The sequence below is a fragment of the Zootoca vivipara genome, chromosome 1 (assembly GCF_965207765.1).
Source record: "Zootoca vivipara chromosome 1, rZooViv2.hap1.1, whole genome shotgun sequence".
In the NCBI taxonomy this organism is placed as follows: domain Eukaryota; kingdom Metazoa; phylum Chordata; class Lepidosauria; order Squamata; family Lacertidae; genus Zootoca; species Zootoca vivipara.
In genome coordinates, this window is record NC_142582.1 from 35,614,523 (window position 1) to 35,641,628 (window position 27,106).

Consider the following 27,106-nt stretch of genomic DNA (forward strand, 5'->3'; position numbering starts at 1 on the left):
GGGGGGGGGGGGGAGTATACGCAGGCTTCAGATTGCAGTTATGCTTGATGCATTAATCCAAGATTGGGATTCATTTAGTCTCTGTGAATGCATGGCAATGTGTGTTGTAACTGCAACAGTGACTGAATGACTGATACAGTGTGTGTGTGTGTGTGTGTGTGTGTGTGTGTGTGTGTGAGAGAGAGAGAGAGAGAGAGAGAGAGAGAGAGAGAGAGAGAGAGAGAGAGAGAGAGAAATCTCATACCTTTTCTACTAAAGATCTGCCATACAAATTTAGATCCTATAAATTTCTGGCAAGCATTTAAAGCTTGAAGTTAAAATAGAATTAGTAGTGCTACCATCTCTGGTGGAGCTGATTTATTAAGATGCCAAAGAATGAACCGGTGGTGTGAGCAACTTTGCTCCAAGCGCTACATCCAAAGCTGGTACTTTACAAGAAAGCTAGAGTGAGAATCATAGCATTGCTTAATTCTTCCATTTCCTCACTTTTCCTTACCATTCTCTCCCCTCTTTTCAACTGTCACTCAATGCAGCAGGTGCAGTACTGCTGCCAAAGATGCTTTTCCATGGCCAAGATCACCAGGTTTCCCAGCCCTTGAATTCCACAAAAGACTGTACTTTGAATACTATCCTGCCCTTTGTTTTAAAGCTACCCTCCCTTGCACTCAACTGTGAGGATTACTTGGAAAATGTATTTGGGCCAAACACATTTCAGCTTGCGGGATTACTCAACTGCAGTGTACTCAACCCATTTGTTAGATTACTTGTCACTAGCCGTGTTGGTGAGGTGACATTTCATATCCTTGACTGTGTGTATGTAAATGCAATTAACAGACAAAGATTTATTATTTAAGGCAGCAGTGAATGTGGCAAGAGAGGAACTCGGGCTTTATGGCAGAACTAACACATACTTTCCTAGCTAATGGAAACAGAACAAGGTATGCAGAAATAAAGTCCAGTGCATAGCCAAATAATAAAGAGTTTGCGGTTCAAGGACCCGTGCCCTGCGAGAAATAAAGACAGTGAATTTTAAGTTAATGGGTAAAATAAGGCCACAACTTTATTGGTTAGAGCAAATGAGAGGTATTGGCTTAGGCATTGGACACACGAGCAAGCATGACTCCACCCCGCTCAGCAGGGAGTCACATAAGGTTAGCCCCCAGTGGGAGGAGCCTGTTGATGCAAATACAACCGGAAGCTTCCCCTGATGTCACCGGGGGTCCTGCCATGGCCCTAGCCACCAGCAGGGCATCGGACGGGATCCACGACCGCCGGATCCCTTTAACGGGATACCCCTAAAAGAGGAGGGTTGGATGATGGCCACAACCAGTCCTCAAACACACCAGACAAATACATATTCCAATGCCTAACCGCCAATACCAAACGAAGTTGTGATGAACTGCTATGAGGTAGGCGAAAAAACCAAGAGGCCAGTGCCAATGAGCCAAATGGATAAAAACCTCCTACCAGGCCCCTTGGGCAACCAACCAAAGTCCATAGCAAGGTCAAAGCAAACACACAAAAGCAAGACCTAAAGGGAGGGTGGGCGGGAGATCCGACGGGATGCAGCAGCAGAAAGAGGATTCGAATGCTGCTGCACCGCCTTAAATGCAGGTAAACCCCGCCCCCCAGCCGGCCCTATTGGCCAGCCAGAGGCTGGGTGCGGCAGCAGGGATAGGTTGTAGCAGGGGTCCAAAACACGCCCCCTGCTTAGCGCGGGAAGCGGATCCCATCCGCAAAGTCTCCCCTCTCGCAAAGAGGAGAGATCTTCATTTCCCAATGCCTTGAACAGAATCGACATTGGAGAATTCAACATATGATGCACCGAGGAAGCACAGGCACAGAATAGCAGCACTGCCCAGAGAACATTATGATCAATGTGTACATGAGGGCACAAAGTTTGTATATTCTTTATCTCATTGTGAAATCTTACAAGCTAGATCTCCAAAAACATGGTCCTCCTTACAGATTTAGAAACAGAAGACTGTCCTGTCCAGTCCTTTTAACTTATCCATGCTCCTGATTTGACCATTTTGTTGTAATGTAATAGAAGGCTAAGTAAGTCTACTTGCTATAACACAAGCTGAGTTGCTCTACATCTTTTTCTTTCATTCTGGAACATGAATCCCTGCTCCTGCCTCCAGGCTAGCCTTGCTTCTGCTTCAGCATGCCAACAAGATTCCTCAGATCTAATAGCTAAGGTTCAGATAATCCTTGAGTGGTGAGTCTGAACATCTGGCTTCTTGGCTCATTCTCCTTTGCCACCAACCTAATACTGGATTGCTCTCCTGTGCTTTAGCAACCATGGCCTCCATGGTTATTCTAACCATTACTCCACCACTGGATCCAAGTCTAGTTACGCCTTATGCTTTCCAAACACTTGTGGGGAGTCCTGGAACACTAGCAGGAGTTCCTTCATGGCAGGTTCAATAATGGGAGCTGAAGTTCCCTGAATGCTAATCTCTTACAATGCTTTGGGTGTGTTGTGGGGTACCTTTTCAGTTCATGCAGAGGGATAGTGAGGTTCAGCATGCCAGGACAGCATCACATAAAAGCTAAGTGTGGCACCTAGAGCACTCCCCAGAACCCTCTGTAATGCACAGGTGTTCCTGCCCAGAAGTGCAAGCATTCCCCAGTAGGCAATTCCACTGAAAAGAAGGTTCAGTGAAGGGAAAGGATTTGAAAGCTACTGTTCTAAAGTTACTTCTTCCAGAGCTGGGTAATTTTGCACACAGCCCATGAAAAATACCTTTGCTCTTAGCAAGCAGGCTTGCCCCTGTCACATCCACATTCAAGAAGCTGGAAAGTTTCTGCTCAGTTAAGACAGAGTAACTGCTTTCCTTTTTCACTCATAGCTCTGCTTCCTGCTGTTTGCTCCAGAGAGAAAGAAGTGGCACCCTCTGCTGCCAAGGAAGAGAACGGCTTTTCTTATGAGAGCTTCCAACAGATCCTGCATAGTGGGGCGAACAACATCGGAGTTCATGTGTTTTTCCAGCTTGGGCTCTGACGAGCCAGGGTGGTCTGTCTTCCCCAGTTCTGATATTTCGTGGGAGCCAAATGGAAGGGGAGCTCTAGCAGCTTGGTATGGATATGGAAACTATCCGACTCCAAAGCACTTATTAATAGGCATAAGGGTATCTCTTCCTGTATCTTCACTAAGCTCTGCATGTAGTACTGCCCTGGTTTGTCCCAGAAAGTGTAATTCCCGCATGGAGCGACTTATAATGAACAGGAAAGGAAACAGATACAAAAGCATTGGATGGAACCCCAGTCTATCAATGAATGTTAACTATATTATAGTTTTGTGTCAATCTTCACCTTCCCAATCTACCCATTCTGCAAAAACAACCACCACCACAAGCTGAAGACAATGTAAAGGGTTTTTAAGGGTAAACACTATGCTTAAGGCTGTAAATCTAAAAATTACTAAGAACCAGGGTAAGGTTTAAATAGGAATTCATGTTCAAGACTTGGTTGAGCCAAAATTATTGACCTCATTCTGTATATCTTTTCATGATTGTTTACAAGCACCTCCTGTTTTAAATGATGTTCAGCACTTGCTGCAAACACTGTCATGCTGTTTCAACACATATTGTTCTTGGAACCAAACACTCAAACACCACATACAGTCATACCTCGGGTTACAGCTGCTTTGGGTTGCGTATTTTCAGGTTGCACTCTGCGCCGATCCCGGAAGTACTGGAACAGGTTACTTCCAGGTTTCGGCACGCACACACGCATGCGCAGAAGCGCAAAATCGTGCTTTGCGCACGCACCGAAGCGCCGAAGTGCGACCTGCGCATGCACAGACGCGAGTTGCGAATGCTGCGGGTTGCAAACGTGCCTCTCGCATGGATCACATTCGCTACCCAAGCGTCCACTGTATATGCACACAACAAGTATACCATTTTCCTTCTTCCTTGCCTTCAGAAATCTTGGCCTTATGCCTCACTGCCATTTACTTCTATTGACTTGTATTTTCTTAAAATCAATAAATATTACTCTAATTCTATTGGCTTGGATGTTAACTTAAGAAAGGTAAGAGAAGGAAAGTTTCCTATCCCCTCCTCTCTTCACAGCCACGTAAGTTCACCGAAAAGCCTCTCTGGTGAATATAAAGGTCTTCCTGAGCAACGTGGAAGTAGGCTGCTGGAGGAGAGGAAAGTCATCCCAAAAGTAGGCTTTGATCCTGAGGGTAACTTAAAGAAATTCATGGAAAGAAGAAAAGCTCCAGAGAATTTTCTGAGACTCTGAAGATTCTATTACTTGCACTGTTCAAGAGTGCAAGCTCACTTGTGTTACTGTTCCTTAGCAAGGCCTATAGTCCACAAGTTTTCTGCTTCCATTTTGATGGATGACTTCCATTTTGAACTCTTCATTGTGTGTGCGCGCGCACACATGAGACAGAGAAAGAGAGAGAGAGGCACTAAAGCTAGAGACCCAGACTGGGATCACTTATTGCTATGGCATTACACGGGAAGCTCCCCAAAATAGGGAATTATAATTAAAATTCAAAAGGTTTTGAAAGGAAGGTGTGGAAAATTTTCCATTGTCATTCCTGGCCACATAAATGGAACAGCAGCCAAATCTGTCCTGGATAAATTTCCAGTTCCCAAATAGCTTCTTTGGCAGTTCTAAAATGCTATTTACGTTTCCAGGTGATTTGGATATAAAGCTTTTCTGTCCGCAATCCCCATAGAAAGAACTTATCACAACCCTGGACCTACTTAAAGGGAAAGAAGTCCTCTAGCTTGTGATAATAACCTGGCCAGCCTTGACTGCTTATTGCATTGGCTGCCTTCACAAGCTGAAATGCTGACCTTCTGAAACTGTAGTCAAGCTCTAATGGCATTAGTCACAGCACTGTCTCTCTCTCTCTCTCTCTCTTTTTACTATGCATATTTCAAATGTAAATCTGTAACAAGATGGTTGTGGATCAAGACCACAACTATTCCTTGTAATGAAATTAAAGCTGCCTTGAAAAATAAGAGCAGATGAAGAGTGAAGTGCAAAAAAGAAAAAGGAGAAAGGAGAAAAACATCTGGAATGGGGGGAAAACTGAAAACAAGGGCACAGCTACAACAGCAACAACAAAAAGGGAGGTGAGGCGGTTTTTGTACACATTGAAAATGAATGGCTAGGAAGAAAGACTAAAATGTGCTGAGGGTGGGCATAACTAAGCGCTAGTTCTCCACAAGGAGGAAATTTTGTGCTTTGCCTGCATCCATTCAGGCTACAGGTAGGGTCTGAATGCTCCTCCATACAAGAAGTATATATTCAAAAAAAATTCTATTCATATAGAAAACTATATGTCAGAAAGAATATCTCTAGCTTGTGAAATTCTACCTACATTATTTGAATTCTCTTTAGATTTAGGGCTTCTGAATCAGCTGATGTTGCTTCTTCAATGGCTGTCATGACCCCAGGGTCTGACACCTTATCTTCAGGAAATGTGGCTACTGATTCAGAATAGTATCAGAGCAAGGGAGCAATTTGCCATCAGAACCAGCCCTAGAAGTCCCACTCTCACAGAAGGAAGGAGCCCATTTTGCCAGGAACTATCTGACCTGAGGAGACCATGCTGCTGTCCTCAGATTGTAAGGAATTCTAGTGTAGAAGTCCAAACAGAACTAAGACACAGCTTCTTTTATTGCTATTAGAGCAGGCTAGGCTCCTTGAATTGAATGCTCATTGGAGTTGCTGCTAGCCACACAGATAAAGCTGCAGATTTATTAAAGGATGGGTTTCCCTGCTGCTGTTGCAACACCATTTGCCTGCTTGTATGAGTCTCCTGCCTGAGTTTCAAATGGCGCTATCCATGGTGCTACCAAATTTGGGGGCACTTTGCCTTTATGGAATCTGACCTCTGCTTTGCTTGACTTTGCCATCTTGGAACCAAAACATTCCCTTGCTCAACTCCAACTTTGTAGGTGAAGAAACTGCATCACTGTGATGACCTACTTGATTTCTTCCCTTCAAATTTTACTGGGATGTCGGCTATACTGAATATTTGACCATTTTTATCATTACTGCTGGATGAGGGGGGTGAAACACCCTGATAATGAAAATGTTTACCTGTCCTATTTCAAAACTGTTCACTGCCATCCTTTTACAAATATATTGCTAACTTTCCCCCATCATAAATTCTAGGTATTCTTCATGGAACTGTCACATCGGCAATCCAAGCCAATCAAAGGTAATAGAGGAGTGTCTCCACCCACATCATTCTGCCCAGACACTGAGGTCCAGTGCCGAGGGCCTTCTGGCGGTTCCCTTGCTGCAAGAAGCCAAGTTACAGGGAACCAGGCAGAGGGCCTTCTCGGTAGTGGCACCCGCCCTGTGGAACGCCCTCCCACCAGATGTCAAAGAGAAAAACAACTACCAGACTTTTAGGAGACATCTGAAGGCAGCCCTGTTTAGGGAAGCTTTTAATGTTTAACAGACCATTGTATTTTAATATTTTGTTGGAAGCAGCCCAGAGTGGCTGGGGAAACCCAGCCAGATGGGTGGGGTATAAATAAATAAATAAATAAATAAATAAATAAATAATTGAGTGGTTGGAATATTTGTTATGACAATATGTAGCCAATCAGATTTGGCTGTGAGCTGATGTCAATGAGGATAAAGAAAGTAGACCTCATGAAGTGCTATTTTCACTTTCACTGAGCGAGGACTTTATTTGCTATTGATACAATACCTTATTACTAAAACTGAAAGGGTGTGTGTGCGCGCTTTTTAACACTACTGAAAAGTTTTGCAAGAAGTGCCCACCCATCCTAACCACCTAACCACCACAGCTCTCATGCCATTCAGATACGAGGACATAGATTTGTATACTTAACAGTATGAGTTATTGGAGTATAACTTGTGCTGTAAGCAAAAAAGGAAACAAACAGGGTGACATGTGTTGCATTGCTTTTCAAACTCTGCTGACTGGAGATACTAGGTTGCATCCAACTAAATCACTGTATGTGTGGAACAGCTTCACAAGTACAACAGAACTTCCCCTCCCTCTCCTCCCCCAAATCTGAACTCCAGAGAAGATTTGGGGGTGGTGTGGAGAAGGGAAGGGAAGGGATTTTGTTTGATACATACCACCAAGATTTGCATCTAGTAAGAATTCACGGAAATCAATGAAACAGTTGCAACAGATAGCAATAGTGTCAGAAATTGGTTCACTATTCACACCACCACTTTCAGGCTTATTTAACCAGCTATTTATTTTTAAAAAATTATGCTACCCTTCATCAGGACATACTCCATCCAAATAAAACTATTGTTTTCCCCAACCATAGAACCTTGGGAACTGGAGGATTAGTAACCAGTCTTTTCACACACAAAATGGTTTCCAGGTCTTACCATGGAAAACCATGGCAATTAAACTAGTTGTAAAGATACGCCAACAGAATATAACAAAATGCCTTTGCTGTTTTCAAGGTTGGTTTCTTGCATACATCTGTAGATGCAGAACACTATATGCATAGTATGTCCACCTCAACATTTGAAGCCAGATGGAGAGACAGCTCAATTCTAATTAATTAAATATATAACCGGAACAGATACCTTGGCAATTTATAAAGGAACAAGCAAAGACCACATTTCCCCCTCAGTACTTTAAAAAAAAGAATAACCAGACAACTAATTTTCCTTCTAAGTAACTATCTTCTAAACCCCATAAATGACTGCTCATTAGCCTGTCAATGTTTATAATGGCTTTCAGAACTGTAACAAGAATTAAAAATAGTTCAGTGAGCAGAAATGGACATTAATTTGTCATACTTAAATATGAACGCTTCAATGAGTTAGCCACAGCAAAGCTCCCCTCCCACAGTTCCAAAATCAAAAGCTCTAATTTATTGCTTGCTACCTGTACCTCTGGTTAAAAACGTATCTAGTGACGCCACCTGCATACCTTGTTACTGGAGAGGTAGAGGAAGTAGAACATTATGCAGTTTTAATTTTGTTTTGTTCCAGAAACCCAAATGAAGGACTGATTGAAAGAGAAAGACAAGAGATAGACTGTGCAATAAGGGACAGGAATGGATTTAACCCCCAATGAACAATGCTACATACACAGAGATTGTCTAAACATCAGAAAGAGATTAAAGGCTGGGAATGCATAAAAACACTTGACTGCTGAGCAACGTACATAGGATGTGAAGCAAAGTGAACATCAGGTTGTGCCCCATGAACCAACTATATCCGTTTGAAGAACTGAAGAGTTAGCACTTCAAGAGGACATAGCAGGTACATGGTGGGCCACCTGAAGTGTATGTTAGAATGAGAGAGCTTCAAAGAGAGATCTCCCTCCTCGTATTGGTGGAGCACAAAAGCTGCAGCCAGCACACTAAGGAATTGTTTGTTCCACATTGTTTTCCTGTTAGATAATTATATAACTCCTGAAGTGTGGGGATGAATCTCAAAAGACAAACTGCTTTGCCCTATTTGTCTTTAAGATGAAAAGGGGGAAGGTGGGAGAAGTGGGACCGTGGGTTGCACCTCCAAAGGAGACCCGCTCCTCAGTGCGTTTGTGTTATTGCATGCTTAACCACCACAGGGTATCTCTAAGCAGGCAAGAACAGGAGGGAAGAATGTTGCAAGATTTATTCCACTTTGTTACACAGGATGCTAGCCGTGAAGAGCTTTCGTTAAACCTAAAGACTTTTATGAACATAAAATCAAATTAAACAGCACATTAAGGGTTCTATCTTCTCTGACTGATGTGCACGCGCAAACAACTCTCATTAACGGTAATGGCAGTTACGCACGCGCATCAATCGGAGAACAGATCCCTAAGTGCTTTATTGTTTTTCCTGGAGATTTTTCTCTATTGGACTTTAATTAAGCTCCTGCTAGGCTTGCAAGTTTTCAGTTTTTTAAGGTTTGCTTTTTAAAGGAAAAAAAAGTGAAATCAGCTTCTTTGGCAGATAAGATCCCCCAGCCCCAGCCCCAGCAATTGTCACAGTGAGCCAAAGACATCAACACTAAAGATCTGTTAGAAGCAAGACATCTGCTTGAAGTTACCTTGCAGCCTTTGAAGGGCTTGTCATCCTGGAGCAGGTTTGCCAACTGACCAAGACAAAAATGGCCTGGTTTGCTCCTGCAGCTGCTAACTACACCTTGATTTATACAAATCAGCAGGTGAAGGTTTTCAAGGCATGGAGCTAAGTATTATCACCTGCTACTGATGAAGATAAACTTGCTGTTAAAGGCACAACTGTAGGATGGCAAACCTTAGTTGGCAAGCAATTTCTTTAAAAAGGAAAGTCTGACTAAAAAAGGAGGATGTTATGAACAGATATGCAATGCACTGGTCTGTTGGTGATCCTAAGGCAAATGTACAAACCTGGGATTGCCAATAAGGTGTCACACAATTTCAAATCTTTTTTTTTGTTTTTAAAGGCATGGAGACATACCCTTCTAGATTATAAATATTGGTCCTGCCTAACAGCACTATGTTTTGCTTACATGAATTATGAGTATAACATGTCTAATTATAAGACAACACATATGCGGTTGATTATTATTTTCTCAGAGAGATTTTTTCTTCTTAGAGAGATCATTTCCTGAAAATAAAGGGACAAATGTTGCAGCGACTGAAATAGGAAGTGGAAGCAGGGTGGGGCTGGGGGAGGCAGGAACAGGTAAAAAAGCAACATCTGGGATGCATCTTCTCCAATTTGGGGATATATATATATATATATATATATATATATATATATATTTAAAAAGTGCATAGGCTATTTAATTAACTACTACTGTATGTGATGTACTTACTTATTGCCTCCACAAACTGTTCAAAGAAGCAGTATGGGAACAGTGGCTCAGGCAGCTCTCTGAAAAACATCTTGAGTGCTCCGGTGACAACGTGGATGTCCTCCCACTGGCTGTCGTCCAAATTCAGCTTCTCTTCTGGGAAAACACGAGGAGAAATGGAACAACTGGTTTTAATGAAACAATTACAAGACACTAATTATTATGTTAATGTTTGCCTACTATCATCAGCAACCGTTAACAGCCTTCTGCACCTAGAGGTTTGGTGCTGTGCATGGGTTTCCACCCCCCCTTTCTTTCTTTCTCTTCTTTTTTTCCAGAGGAAGAGAACATTTTCAATGGAATACCATCTGTAGGAATGCAGCTAACAAAAAAACAAGAGACACAAAGAGACAGTAGCATTGACACAGGATGTCAGATACATTTATTCCCATAATGCATCAGTAGGAAAAATTAGCATCACAGCTCAACGTGATTCAAAGCTATTTGGTTTCGAGGCCGAGGGGCTAAGAGTTGCCAGGGATGACCGGCTCAAGGGACCAGCCTAAAGGCCTTGCTGAGCCAACAGGAGACATATGCTAAACATGGCAATACAAAATGAGTTATTGCTTTACATGTGTTACGTCTTGCTATGTACAAGGGAATAATGGGCAACACTTTTCTTCCTCTCCTTTTTTGTTGTTGTTGCCTGAATGTAATGTCAGCAAGGAATTCGGTATTGTGGTGGTGGGTGGGAGGGAGGGAGAGAGGAGGGGAAGAGATATTAATTCCTCTTTATTGCTTCAAAAATATTTTGTTTGGTTTTTCAACTCTGGGAGGAAGATTTGCCCAGCAACAATATTAGACAGACCCCTGTTGGCCTACCTAGGCTATGCAAAGCTGTCAAAAATGATAACACGCTAAAGACAAACCACAAGTGCTTGCAAAACTGATTTTCTGAACAACAGAAATCTTTTCTTTTGAAGCTTGACTGAGCTGAGAAATTTAAATATAAAAGGAGGAAGAATGCAAGAAAAAAAATTCTAATAAAAAGATGGGGTGATTATTACTTTCCTTTCCTTTGAATACTTATTAGAAACATCTGGTATTATTATTAGGCTACAAAAAAACCCTACAGAATTAGAGACCTGACAAAACTACAAGAAAGCAAAAAGAAAGAAAGAAAGAAAGAAAGAAAGCCTGTCGTTGTGAAAGTAAGCAAAGTTCTTTACAACATCTACCTGTTCCAGAAATGCACAAAATTCATAAAGATGTGGTTTGGCTTTTACTTCAGAAACATTTTCATGGGGTATATTCTAGTAAAGATTTAACTAATTGAAAACTATTGGAGAAACATCTCCACCCACCTCAGAGAACATAATGTTACCAGTTTTGAGCAGAAATGAATTGTATTGCTTTAGCCATTATTAATGCTATTTGCATAGACAAACTTGGTAAAAACATCACAAACAGCAACCTACCACCCACATACCACAAAGTAAATATTTTCTAGTATTTACTGCTTTCCAAAGAGTGGTGTCAGAAAGGAATTTAAATGTAGGTACCGGTATAAAGTTTCTAAGTATTGCGATATATTTACAATAACATTTATTTTCCCCAAACCCACCTCTTCTTTAATTTATAAGGTTGGAGTAGAGATTGGAAAACATACTTTTTACTGGTTTCCTTTTTCTCCTTTAAAACAAAAAAACCACACAGACTTTTCATCAACATAAAACCGATTCACTCTTGAAATTGAATTAGGACTTTCTTTTGAACTCCATGATCAAATTTGATTGATTGTATTTCAACAATTAGCCTTTTATTTCCCCCCATACACCATAGAAAGAGACAGACAGCATCCTAGCAGGCCGGTTTTACACAGTTATCTGTTCACAATAGCATCAAAAAGAGAGACCTGATGGGGTTTACTGTCACTTTAAAGAACAGGGTGGGTTTTCACATTGTTGAAATCTGTCAGATATTTTGAAATGTCCCTCTCACTATGGTGCCACACCCCCTGCGTGCCCTTATAATAAAATTGGTTTTACTCCTGATTAAATCATTTTCTCCCTACCCACTACCATACTTCTCATAATGGACCTGTGTGCACTACAGCTGGTGTTCTTCCCATGGTACCAATTCTTACTTTATCTTTTCAGCACTTTGCTGCTAAGATCTCATGCAGAGTGCTTATGTTTTGTTAAGAGCTTCATTCTTAGAGAAATAGCTTAACACATGTTCTAAAAATGTTGTACAACTTATTGCTTAAAACACATTTTGAAAATGTATAAGTACTGTAGCTCTGGCACAAACCTTTAAGCGGAAACCTTAGCAGAAACATGCACAAGCACAAACACACACACACACACACACACACACACACAAAACAAAACAAAACAAAACAAAAACCCCTGCCTTTCTGGCTTGGTACAATCCCCCCCCCTGTCTCCTGTACATTAAACATCTAAAGTGGAATACACGGATTCTAAACTTTACCAAGAATTATCTGCCCAGATTTTTGCACTGTTTCCAGCTTTTCGAGGAAATGTGTTAGGAACGTATCATCTTGAAAGCAAAGGGTGTCATTTTACCCTCAAGCAATAAAGTGACTTAAAAAAAAAGTTTGTTAGAAGGGAAGCATGCCAAATTTAAAAGGGGGTGGGGAGAGAACTGCGTCAAAAAGCAAACTGCAAGAATAACCGACTTGTTCAAGGTAATGCTCAAATTTTGTTATTAGTCATGGGAGACACGAGTATAGCTTGAGTGTGGCCTAAAATAGCATTCACATGTGGCCTCCTAGGAAAGACTCTCAACTTTGTATCACTTGCAAGGGACACCCCCAACTACCCACATACCATGGGTAGCATGTAACACATGAGCTGGGCTGTACCATGTGGACTGTAGAATGCGGTGCAGCGCAGCCCCTGCTAATTGATTTAGAAGTCCCATTTATTCAAAGGATAATAATAATAATAATAATAATAATAATAATAATAATAAGTAGAACCTGAAACAAAATGTTGCACTGTAGATCTGTTCAGAGGTCCAGCCAGCCAAACTTTCCTCCAGGATACTATAAAGTATTAGGGGAGGTTAACAATCCTGCTTGCCCCCCTCCCCAAAGTGACACTCAGAATTCCACAGTTCCTGGTGTCCAGTAAGCATGTTCAGTCGTTGGTGTTTTTTTTTAAAAAAATACTTTTACATTGTTATTTCAGCAAACCTTGGGGATTCCCCCCCGATACCTCCTCCTCATTTGTCAGCAGCCCAGTTTTGGCTTTTCTTCCTGCCCACACTGGGACATGAACTTGCTATTAGAAAGAACGATGAAGCTGATTGCTGTTGATATGGGCTTGCCATCTGTTTACTGTGAATAGGACTCTCACAGTATTACTGTATTATAGGCCTCAGTGACTAGATAATGTTCCACACTGGTCAGGTTAATGGCATGGACGGGGAACCTCGTGACCTGATGTGGGGCATTGGATTGGTTGCTTGTAGAAACACTATGTTGTCTGCTTCCACCTATGCACCTACACACACACACACACACACACACACACGTACGTTACAGAAATGTTCCAAGTCTCCAGTGACCTTGGAGCCAAACTCAGTGAAATGCTGCCCTTGAAACTTCTCACCACTTGGGGGGAACAGGGAGCACATAATGACAACAATAATTACTTATCAGTGTTATTGATGTAAACTGATTTGTGGATTCTTTGTCAGACAAAGTAAGGTAAAAATGGAACAAAGAAATAAATAATGCTGTACAGTCATACCTTGGTTCATGAACGTCTTAGTTGTTGAACAAACTGGCTCTCGGACACTGAAAACCCGGAAGTAAGTGTTCTGGTTTTCAAAGCTGAACATCTGACGCAGCTTCCCCTTGAGTGCAGGAAGCTCCTGCAGCCAATCGGAAGCCGTGCCTTGGTTTTAGAACATTTCGGGAGTTGAACGGACTCCCGGAATGGATTAAGTTCGAGAGCCTAAGGTACCACTGTATACATATACTGTACAGAACTGTGTCAGAAAATTAAGAGCCAGCTCCTAGGGGTTGAGGTCTTCACATACATCCCACATTGAAATAGTATGTGTGTGCTATGTCTTGTGATCAATAATGCAATGCGGGGCTTGCTTACCCCCTCCCCCATATTTCATTCAAGTTGGCACCCCTGGTCAGAAATAAGGCCCAACTGGATAATTCATTTAATATTTTGCCCTAGTCAAGATTCAATCCTGGTGTACAGGAATATTTTATTTGTTTTAAATATTTGTGTTGTGTTCACCTCTTTAGGAGAGGAACCAAGGGCTGCTTCTAACATAGTGAGCACATATTTGGCTGCATAAAAGACTTTGCCTCCCCCCCCCCCACCCCCAGATAGAAATGCTTCTTCTAATCATGAAAGGCTTTTGATCCAGCAGGGGGGTGATTACTTTTTCTCTTTCTCCCTCCCATTGCAGGACCTGGTACCACCTCACACAGTGCTCAAGACAGTCCCCAAACTACAGAACAGTGTGGGAGACGGTGCTAGGTGCTGTGTGGAGAGAGGAAACTGGCAAAAGTCACACACTCCTCCACCAGTGGGAGCAAAGTCTATGTGCGGCCCAGGACAAATTTGGTCCTTAAATGATTTATAGGTTGAGAAGTGAATTTGGAACACTGTTAGCATGTTGAACCATCGTCAGCCTTGCTAGTTATTCTTTATTATAACATTCATACTCTTGTTTCCAGCAATTAGTTGTTCACAGTGGCTAGCAACAATTTAAATGGAATGCAATTATACAATGAGCTAAAACAACAAAAGCAAACCAAGTGACACAGAAGATCATCTTCAGCATAATATTCAAGAGCAAATATTTAGGATCTAGCCAAACCATAAGTGCACTGGAACAGAAACATTTTGGTTTGGCACCTAAAGGCAATGAGGAAAGGGAGTCCTTCTGATCTCCCAAGGCAGAAAATTCCACAGCCTAACTGAAAATATTCTTTCTCACATCTCTGCAAACTGTAACTCTGGGGGTGTGGGGATATGGAACAGAGTTTATGTTATGTCCAAAAATTGTTCATGTGGACCTGCCCTCAAGGCTGTTGCCAGGGTTCGAAATAGCCAAGCACCTGCTGAAGCCAATGTCTCACCAGGGGGTCAACAGCTAACCCCTACAGGCCCCTAGCTATGCTTTATCTCCTTGCTGTCACTGCCTGCCCTCCAGTGTGTGAGGTGGGAAACCTCACTTACACCCTGCAACTGCTGCTCTCTCTGAGTCAAGACAGAGCAACGATGGGAGCGAGATGGAGCAACAACCTCTGCCTCTCCCTTTTGTCAGCTGTGTGGGTTAGGCCCAGAGGAAAAGGGCAATGGAATGGACAGGGGTAACAGCGGTGAGGACAAGTGTGAGCACAGCCAGCATATATGCCCTTGAATGTGCCCCTTATTTGGCAACCACAATTTAATTTTTAATTTATTTTTCCCCATACAGCTGACTGAGGAGTCTTGTCTTCCGTTGGCTACATCCACGCCATCTGAATTGCCCATGGCTGTGCCAGGCTGCAACACCAGCTTCTGCTGGAATCAATAAGTGGGTTGTAGGTATCACAGCTAATTGCTGATAGACTTCTCTAATCCTCTACCTTAAGACAATATCCTTTTTATGTCAGCTCCCAACAGATTGATTGGCCTCCCCATTGCAGAACACAAAGAGATCAGAAATGGTTACAGGTAGGTAGCCGTGTTGGTCTGAGTCAAAGCAAAATAAAAAAATTCCTTCAGTAGCACCTTAAAGACCAACTAAGTTTATATTTTGGTATGAGATTTTGTGTGCATGCACACTTTGTCAGATACACAGTGTAAACTTAGTTGGTCTTTAAGAGCAGAAATGATCAAGGTTCACCACCCCAAGGGTACCATCATCAGAACACATAGCTCTAGATGAAAAACAAATGAAACATGAACTTCAAGGGCTCTCGTCGTTTAATTTCTTGCATTTAATTCCTCCAGAATGTTGGCATCTATCAGTTCAAAGGGGTGACCGCTGAATGGAAAATTGATGCAGCTACTTAACAGCATTTTGACGTAAATAGATGATAATGTTGATCCAATAGCAAGAATGTTGCCTATGTTTGAATCTACGCATTACTAGAATACCCATTTCCATGGTGCTTAGCACTAAATTAGCAAATAGCTGTAACTAAAAAGCACATGTTCTATGCCTGTTGGAGGGCTTCTGTTTATTGCAGTTCTCTGAAACTTCAGTTCACTGACCTGAGGGCAAGCTGGAAAAACCTGGTACTGCTAATTTAAATCTTAATTGGAGTTAGAGGGAAATAAGATTACACTGTGGCATGCTCATTCCTAGAGTCACTCTACTGATACCCATTGAGTCACACTGATCAGAGATGAACTCTGCCATTGTTTCTGCATGAAGAAGTCCACTATATCCAGCAAAACCACAAGTGGTTTAGAACAAGTACACGACGAAAACAAAGACAATGGTTCAAAAGGTTTTTAAGACATGCGTAGCTGTCACCCCAAAGTTATGCTTGACATATTGCCATTGCGTCAGTATCTGTACACAGATATTTGGAAATCTAGGCATATGAATGAAGGTCGCACACAGTCATTATCACACTATCATGGGGTTATCCACTCTTCACCTTTCTTGCACACCATTTTAAGAATGTAGCACCACCATAAATAGTTGGCACCCTGATTTTATAGATACAAACAGCTGTAATGTGACACAGAGTGACAGTATTGTGCATAAAGCAGCTGGGGCAATTCAGTTTGCTATGTTTATTAGTCTGTCTATTAGTGCTATTAGTTTGTCTATTAATAGAGGAGGATACATAGTAGTACAGTATCTTTTTGGAAAGGACTGAAGCCAGTAGGTTGTATTGACTGTAGTACTTTCCTAACAAGTTATTACCAGGTATTGTGAAAGTAACAAGGCATAGTGGTAGCTCTAGGATTTGAGTATGAGAAGGGAGTTGAGCTTTTAAACTCATGCAAGTCTTCCTTCTACTTTCTCTCTGCCATGGAATTGTCTGGTTTTTCTGTGCTATAGTTTCAGAAATCCAGGGAAGGTCCATGGAGTGTATCAGATCTATTATTTGTTTATCTTGCAGCCACTTATATTTTTCCCTGAGTTTTTTTTAAAAATTTTTTGATAGAGTAAAATATAAGTAGAGCATAACTGAGAGCACTAGCAGAACTAGAGTTTATTGGTTGGAAATCAAGCGTGTCTGGGTACTACAGTATCCCTATCCCTCAAGTACAGCCATGGAATTATACTCTATGTAAAAACACCCCCACAGTCTCTACAGTATGTGAAATGATGGCTCTCTGGATATACAGAGTTGGTGGCCTCACTGGAAAAGGCCCAGAGGAGGCAGAACTTGTCAATCCTCACATTGTTCAGGCTAACCAGGAAGCCTTGAGGGTCCAGGCACAGTGAAGCTATGGTCGGTGGGGCCAAGGCATGGGAAGTTGCAATAAAGACAGCACAACCATCTTGGGTTACTGATTACAGATGTCAGCATGTTTTGGCGCAGACACTGGGTGTGTATCCTGTATCAACCAGCTTGTCTGCTGGTTAAGTATTTGGGCAGGGTTAACGGAGGTTAACACTCTTATGACTTACGTCAAAATGGGGGCGACCCCAACAAGATTAACTGTTTGAGAGTGCTATGGCCCATCAGCTCATCAGCTCCCATCTGCGCATCCAGACAGAAGCACACACCCCCCCCCCGGATCCTTCTAACAGGATACCCCAACCCCACCTTAACTAAGGATCCAACCCAATGCCTTATCCACCATCAAGTTGTAACAGTTGTTATGAGGAAGAACTGACATCCTTCCCGAGCTGCACCAAAAAGCCAGAAGGCCACCCAGCACTGCTGAGGTTGCGCCGGGCGGCAACCACCACTTCCCTCCAGCAAGGGAGAATCCTGACTCAGTCGCAGGATTGTGCTAAGATTCCTCCCTGCAGTGTTTTGATCCGTGTTCCTGGGTGCCTTTTGCAAATTGGCAATCTTTAAGGGGGAGAAACAACCTGAGAACTTCAGCAAGCTGATAGAAAGCATGTATGTACTACCATGTTTGTGCCACTTGGCACAGCTTATTCGGAACCACAAATGTGGTGGTGAGGATTTTGAAAAGTTCCCTAGTCGGCTGTTACCTCTAAGGCAAGGGTGGATATCTTTGTTGAATGCAAGATGAGAGACTTTTGGAGCCCTAACAGCTGAGTGTTTTGAATACCTCTTTATATTTCGCTCACATTTAGGATTTGGTCTTTTTAAAGACCTAAACACACACATACCAGTTAACACAGTTAAGCATGCATACTGCAAACCTGAGGTGACCTGAACACTCTGAGCCGGGGAAAACACCCTTTCCTTGTTACAGCTTTTTCAAGGTTATTTTGCAAGAGAGGAAGTGAAGAGTTAGGGCAAAACAGTGTCTCTTTGTCCATGCTCATGCCCATGATTCAAAAATATCTCCACGCTTCTTGTCATTTTAAAATGGGCTTTGCAATTAAAGCGGAGTGGCTCTAGGATCCTGACATACAGTTCTTTCATTCCTATCCCTTTCAACGTTTTTAACACAGCTTCTGTTTCCATGTTGTCAATGGTCTTTTCATAGTACACAATGTTTCATAATATTTGGCAGACTTATCCAAAACCTGATTCACTGTCTGCTTGTGATCCCTAGGTCAGGAATTACTCCAGACATAAAGTTCCCCAAAGGGTAAAACAAATTATTGCAATTAAGATTCAACAGGAAAAGATAAAGAAAGAAAAAAAGTAATTCACCCATTCACATTCGTAAGATTTAAATTCAGCATTCACATTTTCGGGCAATTTCCCACAAAAAAAAGTTGCACTGTAATTTATCCACTTTGAAGATTAAAGTAGGATTATTTCTAATAAATAAATAAATCAGACATCGTAGGGGATCACGGGAACAAATTTAAAGGCACAGAGAACCAGAGTGAAACTTTATAATGAGCCTTGTATGTTCTTTCCTGCAGCTGCTGGGAACAAAAAAATAAAATAAAATGCAATTAAACATCCTCCCATAACAGGCTGCTCTTATGAACATTAAAACATGTAGGCAGACTAGCAAATTATGCAAATGTCCTAAAATAAACTGTACTACGTACTGAAAACTGGGCATAGGGCTGAAACAGAGCCAGATGCAAAATAGTGGTTTTGAAGGCAGATATACACCAAGAGAAATAGTTGCCTCTGAAAACATGGCCAGGGGCAGACTCTGGTCTTTCACATTTCTGTGGTGCCCTGTGCAAGGCCAAAATCCAACACCCTTCCTAACCTCCCATTCTGCTCAATTCACTACATCATAGCTGCAATGCCCTGCAGCACCCCCAGGCGTAAGCACCCAGTGCGACAGAACCAGTTGCACTGCCCTAAATCCACCTCTGACTTGACCGAGACCAATAATTTGTTTTTGGTTTCAGAACTAGGCTCACAGTCCTGCCACACAAAAATCTATGCCTGGTTTCTTACCCAGGGGCACCTCTTTCATATCTGCAAATTCCAGACAAATTACCCGCAAAACACTTGGGTATATTTAAGCAATTCCCTTTTCCTTGTGGTAAAACTGCAGCAGCTATCCTTCTACAATTTGGCAAGATTCGTGTGCTCGATATGGGCACATGAAAAGAGAAAAAGGTTTCCTTTAAATGAAAATACAAACTTTAAAGGTACCTAGTACAAAGCCCTTGGACCCATTTCCCTGTAATCCGGCCAGCATTATCCACTATGTGGGGGTTGGTATACCTGCAAAGGTGATTCACTTCTCTCAAAAGTGGGGGGAGGTATGGATGTGTGTGAAGCATCAAGAGCTTAAAATCTTGTTGGCACCATTCTACCAACATTACAAGCAATCCTATGCATGCCTACTGAGAAGTGTGTCCCACTGAAGTGAATAGGACTTAGTCCCAGATAGGTGTGTATAGGATTGCAGTCTAAAACACTTTAGAATCCCACTGATTTCAATATGAGAGTTCAAACATACATTTAAGTTTGAGATTGATGTATATTCTACCCAAAGATGTCAAACTTTGGCACGATTGTGACATTCATTTGTTTAGTTTTGAGTTGCATTTCTACCATTAAGATATTCAGCTCAGTACAAGTACGTCATGTGTGAGACTGACAATGAATTGAAAATCCATAGAATTAGGCCTCATTTTAAGTCTGATTTACACACTTACACACACACACACACACACACACAGAGAGAGAGAGAGAGAGAGAGAGAGAGAGAGAGAGAGAGAGAGATGCACACATTGGCAAAGGGCTGTGCTGTGAATCATCGCTTCCTTGTTTCTTTGTTTGGCACTATGTATGGGGTGCTTTTGTTGTAAAATGTTTTACATTTTAAATAGATTTGACTTTAATTTTATTTGCAGTGAGCTGTTGGGGCATAATGGAACATTGGAACAAATAAGATGGCTATTGGATACTTGAGCGCTTAATGTTAAAAAACATCAAGCGGAGAAATGCTTTTATTTTGGATATAACTTAATGATTGCCAAAGCAGGACACAATTGGTTGGTCTGAACTTTCTAAATGACTGTTTCATAATGGCTAGTTTCATAATGCGAATCCATTTTGGATTATCTGACCGAAGATAAGACTTCAATGGACTTACAGTATCAGCCACCACTTTACCACTGCCACAAAAGGGAATTGGAATTAATTGGATTATGTTAGTCTCCACCCGCTGATTGTAGAAAAGTCTCAAACTGTAACTATTTCAAACAGACCATATCTCTCATCAACCAAGGGATTTGCACTTCAACTTGCCACTAAGGCTTAATTTCTTTGCTATGCTCTCCTTTGGTTTGGAAGAGGTCACTGAAATACTTTATTCAAGTTTATTCACATTGATAGGGCAACTCTCTTCATTACTTTAAGCTACTTTATGTAGCAGCTATGCTTCTCTTTATCTTTGGGGAAGCTCAGCTTTTACTTCCTTTCAGATTTGACACTGTTGCTGGGATGGGTCCCTTATGTGCTGTGCTAATTTGGCAGGGTGAGGAGCCGGGAGAGATTTGAGAGAGGGCTGGTGCTGGAGTTTGCTAACGGCATTTTCACAAGTGACGCTATATGGCCACTTCTTATGACGCTTTCTGTATGCTGAGTACAAAAGTTAGTCATTCTATATATATATATATATATATATATATTGAAAAGGCAGGATACAAATATAACCAATCAATAATGATGGTGATTAAAGATTTGGCTAAACATTAGTGCACACCCATTATGTATAGCTGACCCTTAAAATTTCACGAATTGTAACCAAGTTCACTCCATGTAAGTGTCTTACTACCGACCAGGCAACAACAATTTTGTCTCTAGATGTTCAATGTTTTGAGGGGAAATTCTGTAGCCTAACAAGGCAGGCTATATGAGATGCTTAGGTCAAATCTTATCTATCTATCTATGAAATTCAAAACCTATGGAATTATTTAAATCCTATTAAATAAGTTAATACCTATCAGGGCATGCCAAAATCTCACAGGTTTAAGAGCAAGCAATACTTTCCTGATGGTTATATTGTAATTTGTTGTAGCTATTCCTCAGTTTTGGCTCACAGAGATAATCTGTAGCACACCCGAGAGCCAGTGTGGTGTAGTGGTTAAGAGCGGTAGACTCGTAATCTGGGGAACCGGGTCCGCGTCTCCACTCCTCCACATGCAGCTGCTGGGTGACCTTGGACTAGTCACACTTATTTGAAGTCTCCCAGCCCCACTCACCTCACAGAGTGTTTCTTGTGGGAGAGGAAGGGAAAGGAGAATGTTAGCCGCTTTGAGACTCCTTCGGGTAGTGATAAAGCGGGATATCAAATCCAAACTTTTCTTCTTCTTCTTCACCTCCCCCACCCACCCACTCCTCTAACATAAGCTTCCAGAAGCTTCTTTTTGGCGCACCTGACCTCTTTCTGAATTGTCTAGGCTGCTCTGTGAAGAACTGGTTGGAAGGAATTCATGGCTCTTTGTACCTTTGTTACGGAAGGTTCTCCTGATGTTATCATCACTACTGCAATGTGGTTACTTACTCTGATATGAGGTCCCTCCCAACTGGAAGCATCAGGTCATTTGGTAGGGATTCATGATGCAAGTCCTTCCTTATCCAGTACTGTTTCCAGGGGACATTACTTCGGTGTGGACAGCCACTGCCTCCCTGACTCCTCCCATAGGATCACAAAGTTTCTGATATTACCTTTGCAGTGTTGGAAGCAGCTGCTCTGGAGAATCTTTTACACCACAAAGCTAATATCAGATGACTATATAAGAACCACCTTTTTACCAGATAAAGCACCAGTAGGGAAACGTTGCTATACTTCTGCTATGGCTACTCATATATGTATTTCCACATATTTTATACCAGAAACAGAATCATCCCTCCAATACTTTAGTGATGTGGACATCCTAATATTAGCTGTGGTCAAAATGCCTTTGACCAGAGACAAATGTGGGACACAAAAAATAGTGCATATCCCTTTAAAGAACCTAATTCCCTGAACCATTGTGGTATGGCAGCCTGAAGATAGCCATAACTGCAGATGGCCAGAGGGTTGTTTCTTAGCATCCAAGTCAGGTAGGACCAAGTGACTCAAGGGACCAAGAGAGTTCTTCCTAGTCTTATAAAGGTGCTGACTGTGGTGTCATTTATCATTTTAAGGAATTTATCACCTGGGCAAACACTAGGCTATTTATTCTCAGAGTTCGCATTCTTGCTAGTCTAGACTACCAGCGCCCCAAACACAATCTTTGGCGATCACTCGTAGCAGAGTAAGATTGTCTTCCATAAACACTGTTTAACAATGAGTCCGTATTGAAGCACTGATTCTTCAACATCAACTTCGTTGGAGTGGTCACGCTGTGCGGATGCCTGATGATTGTCTTCCAAAACAACTGTTGTTGCTGTTGTTTAGTTGTTTAGTCGTGTCCGACTCTTCGTGACCCCATGGACCAGAACACGCCAAGCACTCCTGTCTTTCACTGCCTCCCGCAGTTTGGTCAAACTCATGTTCGTAGCTTCGAGAACACTGTCCAACCATCTCATCCTCTGTCGTCCCCTTCTCCTAGTGCCCTCAATCTTTCCCAACATCAGGGTCTTTTCCAGGGAGTCTTCTCTTCTCATGAGGTGGCCAAAGTATTGGAGCCTCAGCTTCAGGATCTGTCCTTCCAGTGAGCACTCGGGGCTGATTTCCTGAAGAATGGATAGGTTTGAACTTCTTGCAGTCCATGGGACTCTCAAAAGTCTCCTCCAGCACCATAATTCAAAAGCATCAATTCTTCAGCGATCAGCCTTCTTTATGGTCCAGCTCTCACTTCCATACATCACTACTGGGAAAACCATACCGTAGCTTTAACTATACGGACCTTTGTCGGCAAGGTGATGTCTCTGCTTTTTAAAACACTGTCTAGGTTTGTCATTGCTTTTCTCCCAAGAAGCAGGCGTCTTTTAATTTCGTGACTGCTGTCACCATCTGCAGTGATCAAGGAGCCCAAGAAAGTAAAATCTCTCACTGCCTCCATTTCTTCCCCTTCTATTTGCCAGGAGGTGATGGGACCAGTGGCCTCCAAAGCAACTACTCTATGCCAAATTTAAAAATGGAAAGCATAATGCTGGTGGTCAACAAAAAAGGTTTAAAGACTGTCTCAAGGCAAATCTAAAAAAATGTACAGTGGTACCTCTGGTTAAGAACTTAATTCATTCCAGAGGTCTGTTCTTAACCTGAAACTGTTCTTAACCTGAGATACCACTTTAGCAAATGGGGCCTCCTGCTGTTGCTGCGCTGCTGCTGCGTTATTTCTGTTCTCACCCTGAGGTAAAGTTCTTAACCCAAGATACTACTTCTGGGTTAGTGGAGTCTGTAACCTGAAGCGTTTGTAACCCGAAGCGTTTGTAACCCGAGCACTGTAGTATAAACACTGACAACTGGAAAACACTGGCCTGTGAGCGCTCCAGGTGGAGAACAGCCTTTACCAAACGTGTCATGGGCTTTGAAGACACTCAAACTCAGGACGCAAGGGAGAAACATGCTAATCGGAAGGCATGCTTGGCAAATTCACACCGTGATCAACTCTCACCCGGAAACCAATGTCCCCACTGTGGAAGGAGGTGTGGATCCAGAATTGGTTCCATCAACCAACTTCCTGCTATTTTACAGCCATTGTTTGCCTCAAGACATAAACACTCACTATGTGGAATTATTCCATTGAAGACAAAAATGGCATTGCATGCTCTATTTGCATTTTGCCATATTAATTTTTAAGTACAGGAATCCATGGAATTACTGCAATCAAGTTAAAACTTGTTGCATTTCCTTTTAACAACTGATTATGCAAACCCAGCCTTGGTATCTGTGACTGCTGCAACCCGCATTTTGATGCTGTATTTCATATCTCATAGTAGTGTATAGAAAATATTGGAGTTTATTCCTCCTATTTCTTATGCAATATTGCATCCTGAGAAAGGCTCTGGTCCTATTTTGATGCAACTGTACCTGCACCTGTTTTTGTAAATGGAATTCATCTACTGTTGGAACTTTTATTTGAACCATCAACCTGAAATACGGAAGCCACTGATGTTAGGGTAATCACACTAAAAGGATCTGGACCATTTACAGTATATACAAATGGCATTAGAATTTCATTCTTATTTATTTAGTTACTTTGTTTAATTACACATAGCATCGTATGAAAACTACAGTATATGAATTTCATGAAATGTAGTAGAAGAAAGCACACTTTTTTAATATATATTGTGCAAATTTGAGCTGCAAATTGCAAGATAAATAAGTTGTCTTTCTTAAGTTTTGTGGGCAAGTCTCCCCCCTACTGATCGATTTGAACAGGAACACCCATAGATCTCGAAAATGATTGATCAAAATTTGAAGAGACTGAATATTGCAATTGCTTTGGGTAGTATTAAACGTGAACTGAGATTTATACTTCCTTTTGGGTAGAGAATTCTAAGCTAAGTTTTGAAGCAAGCAGACAACAAAGCAAATGACAAGAAAGATAGCATCTGCTTTTCTGTCTATTCAAGCTGAGGTTTTTCATTCTAAATGCAAGCAATGTTTCCGAAGTTAACATAATTAACTCACAACAATCCTGGAACATCATAATATGGATACAGATGGAAATTCAAAGCTTTAAAAATGTCATATAACTGCAACAGGATTACCATTTCTTATAAAAGAACAAATCTGAATACTAATCAAAACAGGTGTTTTTATTTCAAACACTTCTGAACGCTGTGAAATTACCAGCAGGGTTATTTATGTATTAGCTGGCTATGAAGCATTCATTCATTTTTTTTTAAAAAAAAACCTATGATCTGTAATAACATCAAAGTGATAAGATTAAAAAATATGACATTGAACATTGCTTCCTGAAGAAAAGACCAGGAGTTCAATTGCTCAGTAATTTCTGTAGGACTACTTGAGAGATCCTTCTAATTGTTAATCCCCCCCAACTATTGCTTCATGTTATTAATTATATTTAAACACAAACAGTAAGGCTCATGGAAATGTTGCCCTTCTGACGGTCCACTAACACCACCCAACAATTTGCTTACAGAAAATATTTTAAAACTGCAAAATATTAAATATCAAGGAGGAAACGCCACCGAAATGTTAAAATGGCAGAGAAAAGTGGGTGGAATTACTCCCACTGCTTAACATGTTATCGTTTTTTGTGGTGTTCATAATAGCTGGAGCCTTTCTAGGCAAGATCTTTCATATTAATCTAGCGTTGCATAAAATTCTGGGTAACAGGTCTAGGGGTCAAGCATCATTCATCATTAGTTGAAGTGACATTTGCAACCCTTCACACAGCAGCTGCATGAAAGGAGAGAAAAAGGTATTCTTAGGAAGGACAGGGGGGAGAAAACAACCCAAGCACTATCTGGCGACAAGAAAACAAGGTGCCACTATGTCAGCATGGTAATGCGCTTAAATTCGGTGATGTCATTCTTCCATAACCTTAGGAGTCACAAGGCACAAGGCAGCTGCATTCCTGAACTTAGTAGTTCTGGTGCAGATAAGTAATGACTGGATGTAAATGAATTACATTAGTGTGGCTGTGAACACAGCTCTGTGCATCTAAATGATGATTTATATCAGGATCCTATCTTGCCCCCCCCCCTGTTTTTAAAAGAGTGTTCTGCTTGTTAACAAGGAAGCCCTTGTTCTCATACCATCCTCCAGGCATAATAGGTTCTGGGAAGCTATAGCAGATAACTTTTGAGTCTGAGACTGCAAGACAGCATTCTAGGACTTTGCAGCAGAACACATTCGATGAAATAAGACTTCTAAAGACTATTAACTAACAAATAATAATAAAAGTTCCCCTCCCTCTCCTGCCCTCTGCTGCATGGCTTGCTTCCTACCAAAAATTAAGACGAGAACGGGAAATGCAAGGATGTAAAATGGATCTGTAATCATCAGCACGGAAAATATACATTTGTACTAAATGGCTAATACTTCACCAGTCCTTTTGATATTACAAGTACATTTTAAAGCAATATATATTTTATTTTGCAGTGGCTTTTTATTATGTGAAACATGAGACCTCTTCAGAATTATGCACATTTTCATATCCGACTCATTAAAACAGCATGCTGATTTTGTGGGTTAGGGTGGAGGTCTGAACTCCCCCCTTCCAAAGATTGAGGTTTTACATTGAGCCCTATAGTTCTGTACACTACACTGCATATGATTATGTCTGAACTGTATTTAATTGATTTGTGCAATTCATAATTATGACATAATTCATTATGTGCCTTAAAGCGTAATGTGATTTAATTGTATCTTGATGGACAGAAAACAATCTCATTAATTCTACAAGGAGAATTCTAACCCTGTTTATCTGAAATTTCTACAACAATATTGACAGAATGTCATGGCTGAGAATGTATGCATAGCTATACGTAGGTAAAGGTAACTGCTTTTGACACGATTTAATCACACACAACAATCTACAGGATCACTGGGACTATGGCTTCAACCTAAAGCTACTTTCTTGGAAGAAAGTCACATTTTAATCAATTGAGCTTGCTTCCTAATAAACATTGTTAGAACTGAGCTGTCAATTTATAAATTTAATAATATATAGCTCTTGGTTCGGAAATGTACACCAGAAAAATCAAACTTACAAGCTACACCCTTTCCCTCACCCCCTGCCACTCCCCAAAAGTTAAGAAGTCACCATCTTCTGCTGAAAGAAATTTTAGTGGAAAGTATGCATTTCCTGGGTCTTGCATTCCATTGGAACAAAAACCCTTCTATTGATTCAATGAGGGTTC

General features: G+C 41.4%; 1 protein-coding gene across 4 annotated transcripts in view; it reads right to left on the reverse strand.

The window, feature by feature from the left end:
* Positions 1-27,106, reverse strand: part of ARHGAP15 (Rho GTPase activating protein 15) — a 373,834-nt gene that overhangs the window by 56,311 nt on the left and 290,417 nt on the right. For all 4 annotated transcript variants that reach the window (XM_088661719.1, XM_088661732.1, XM_035130906.3 and 1 more), the window contains one exon: positions 9,778-9,912. In XM_088661719.1, the coding sequence (XP_088517845.1) occupies positions 9,778-9,912 (135 nt within the window). The remainder of the gene's footprint in view (positions 1-9,777; positions 9,913-27,106) is intronic.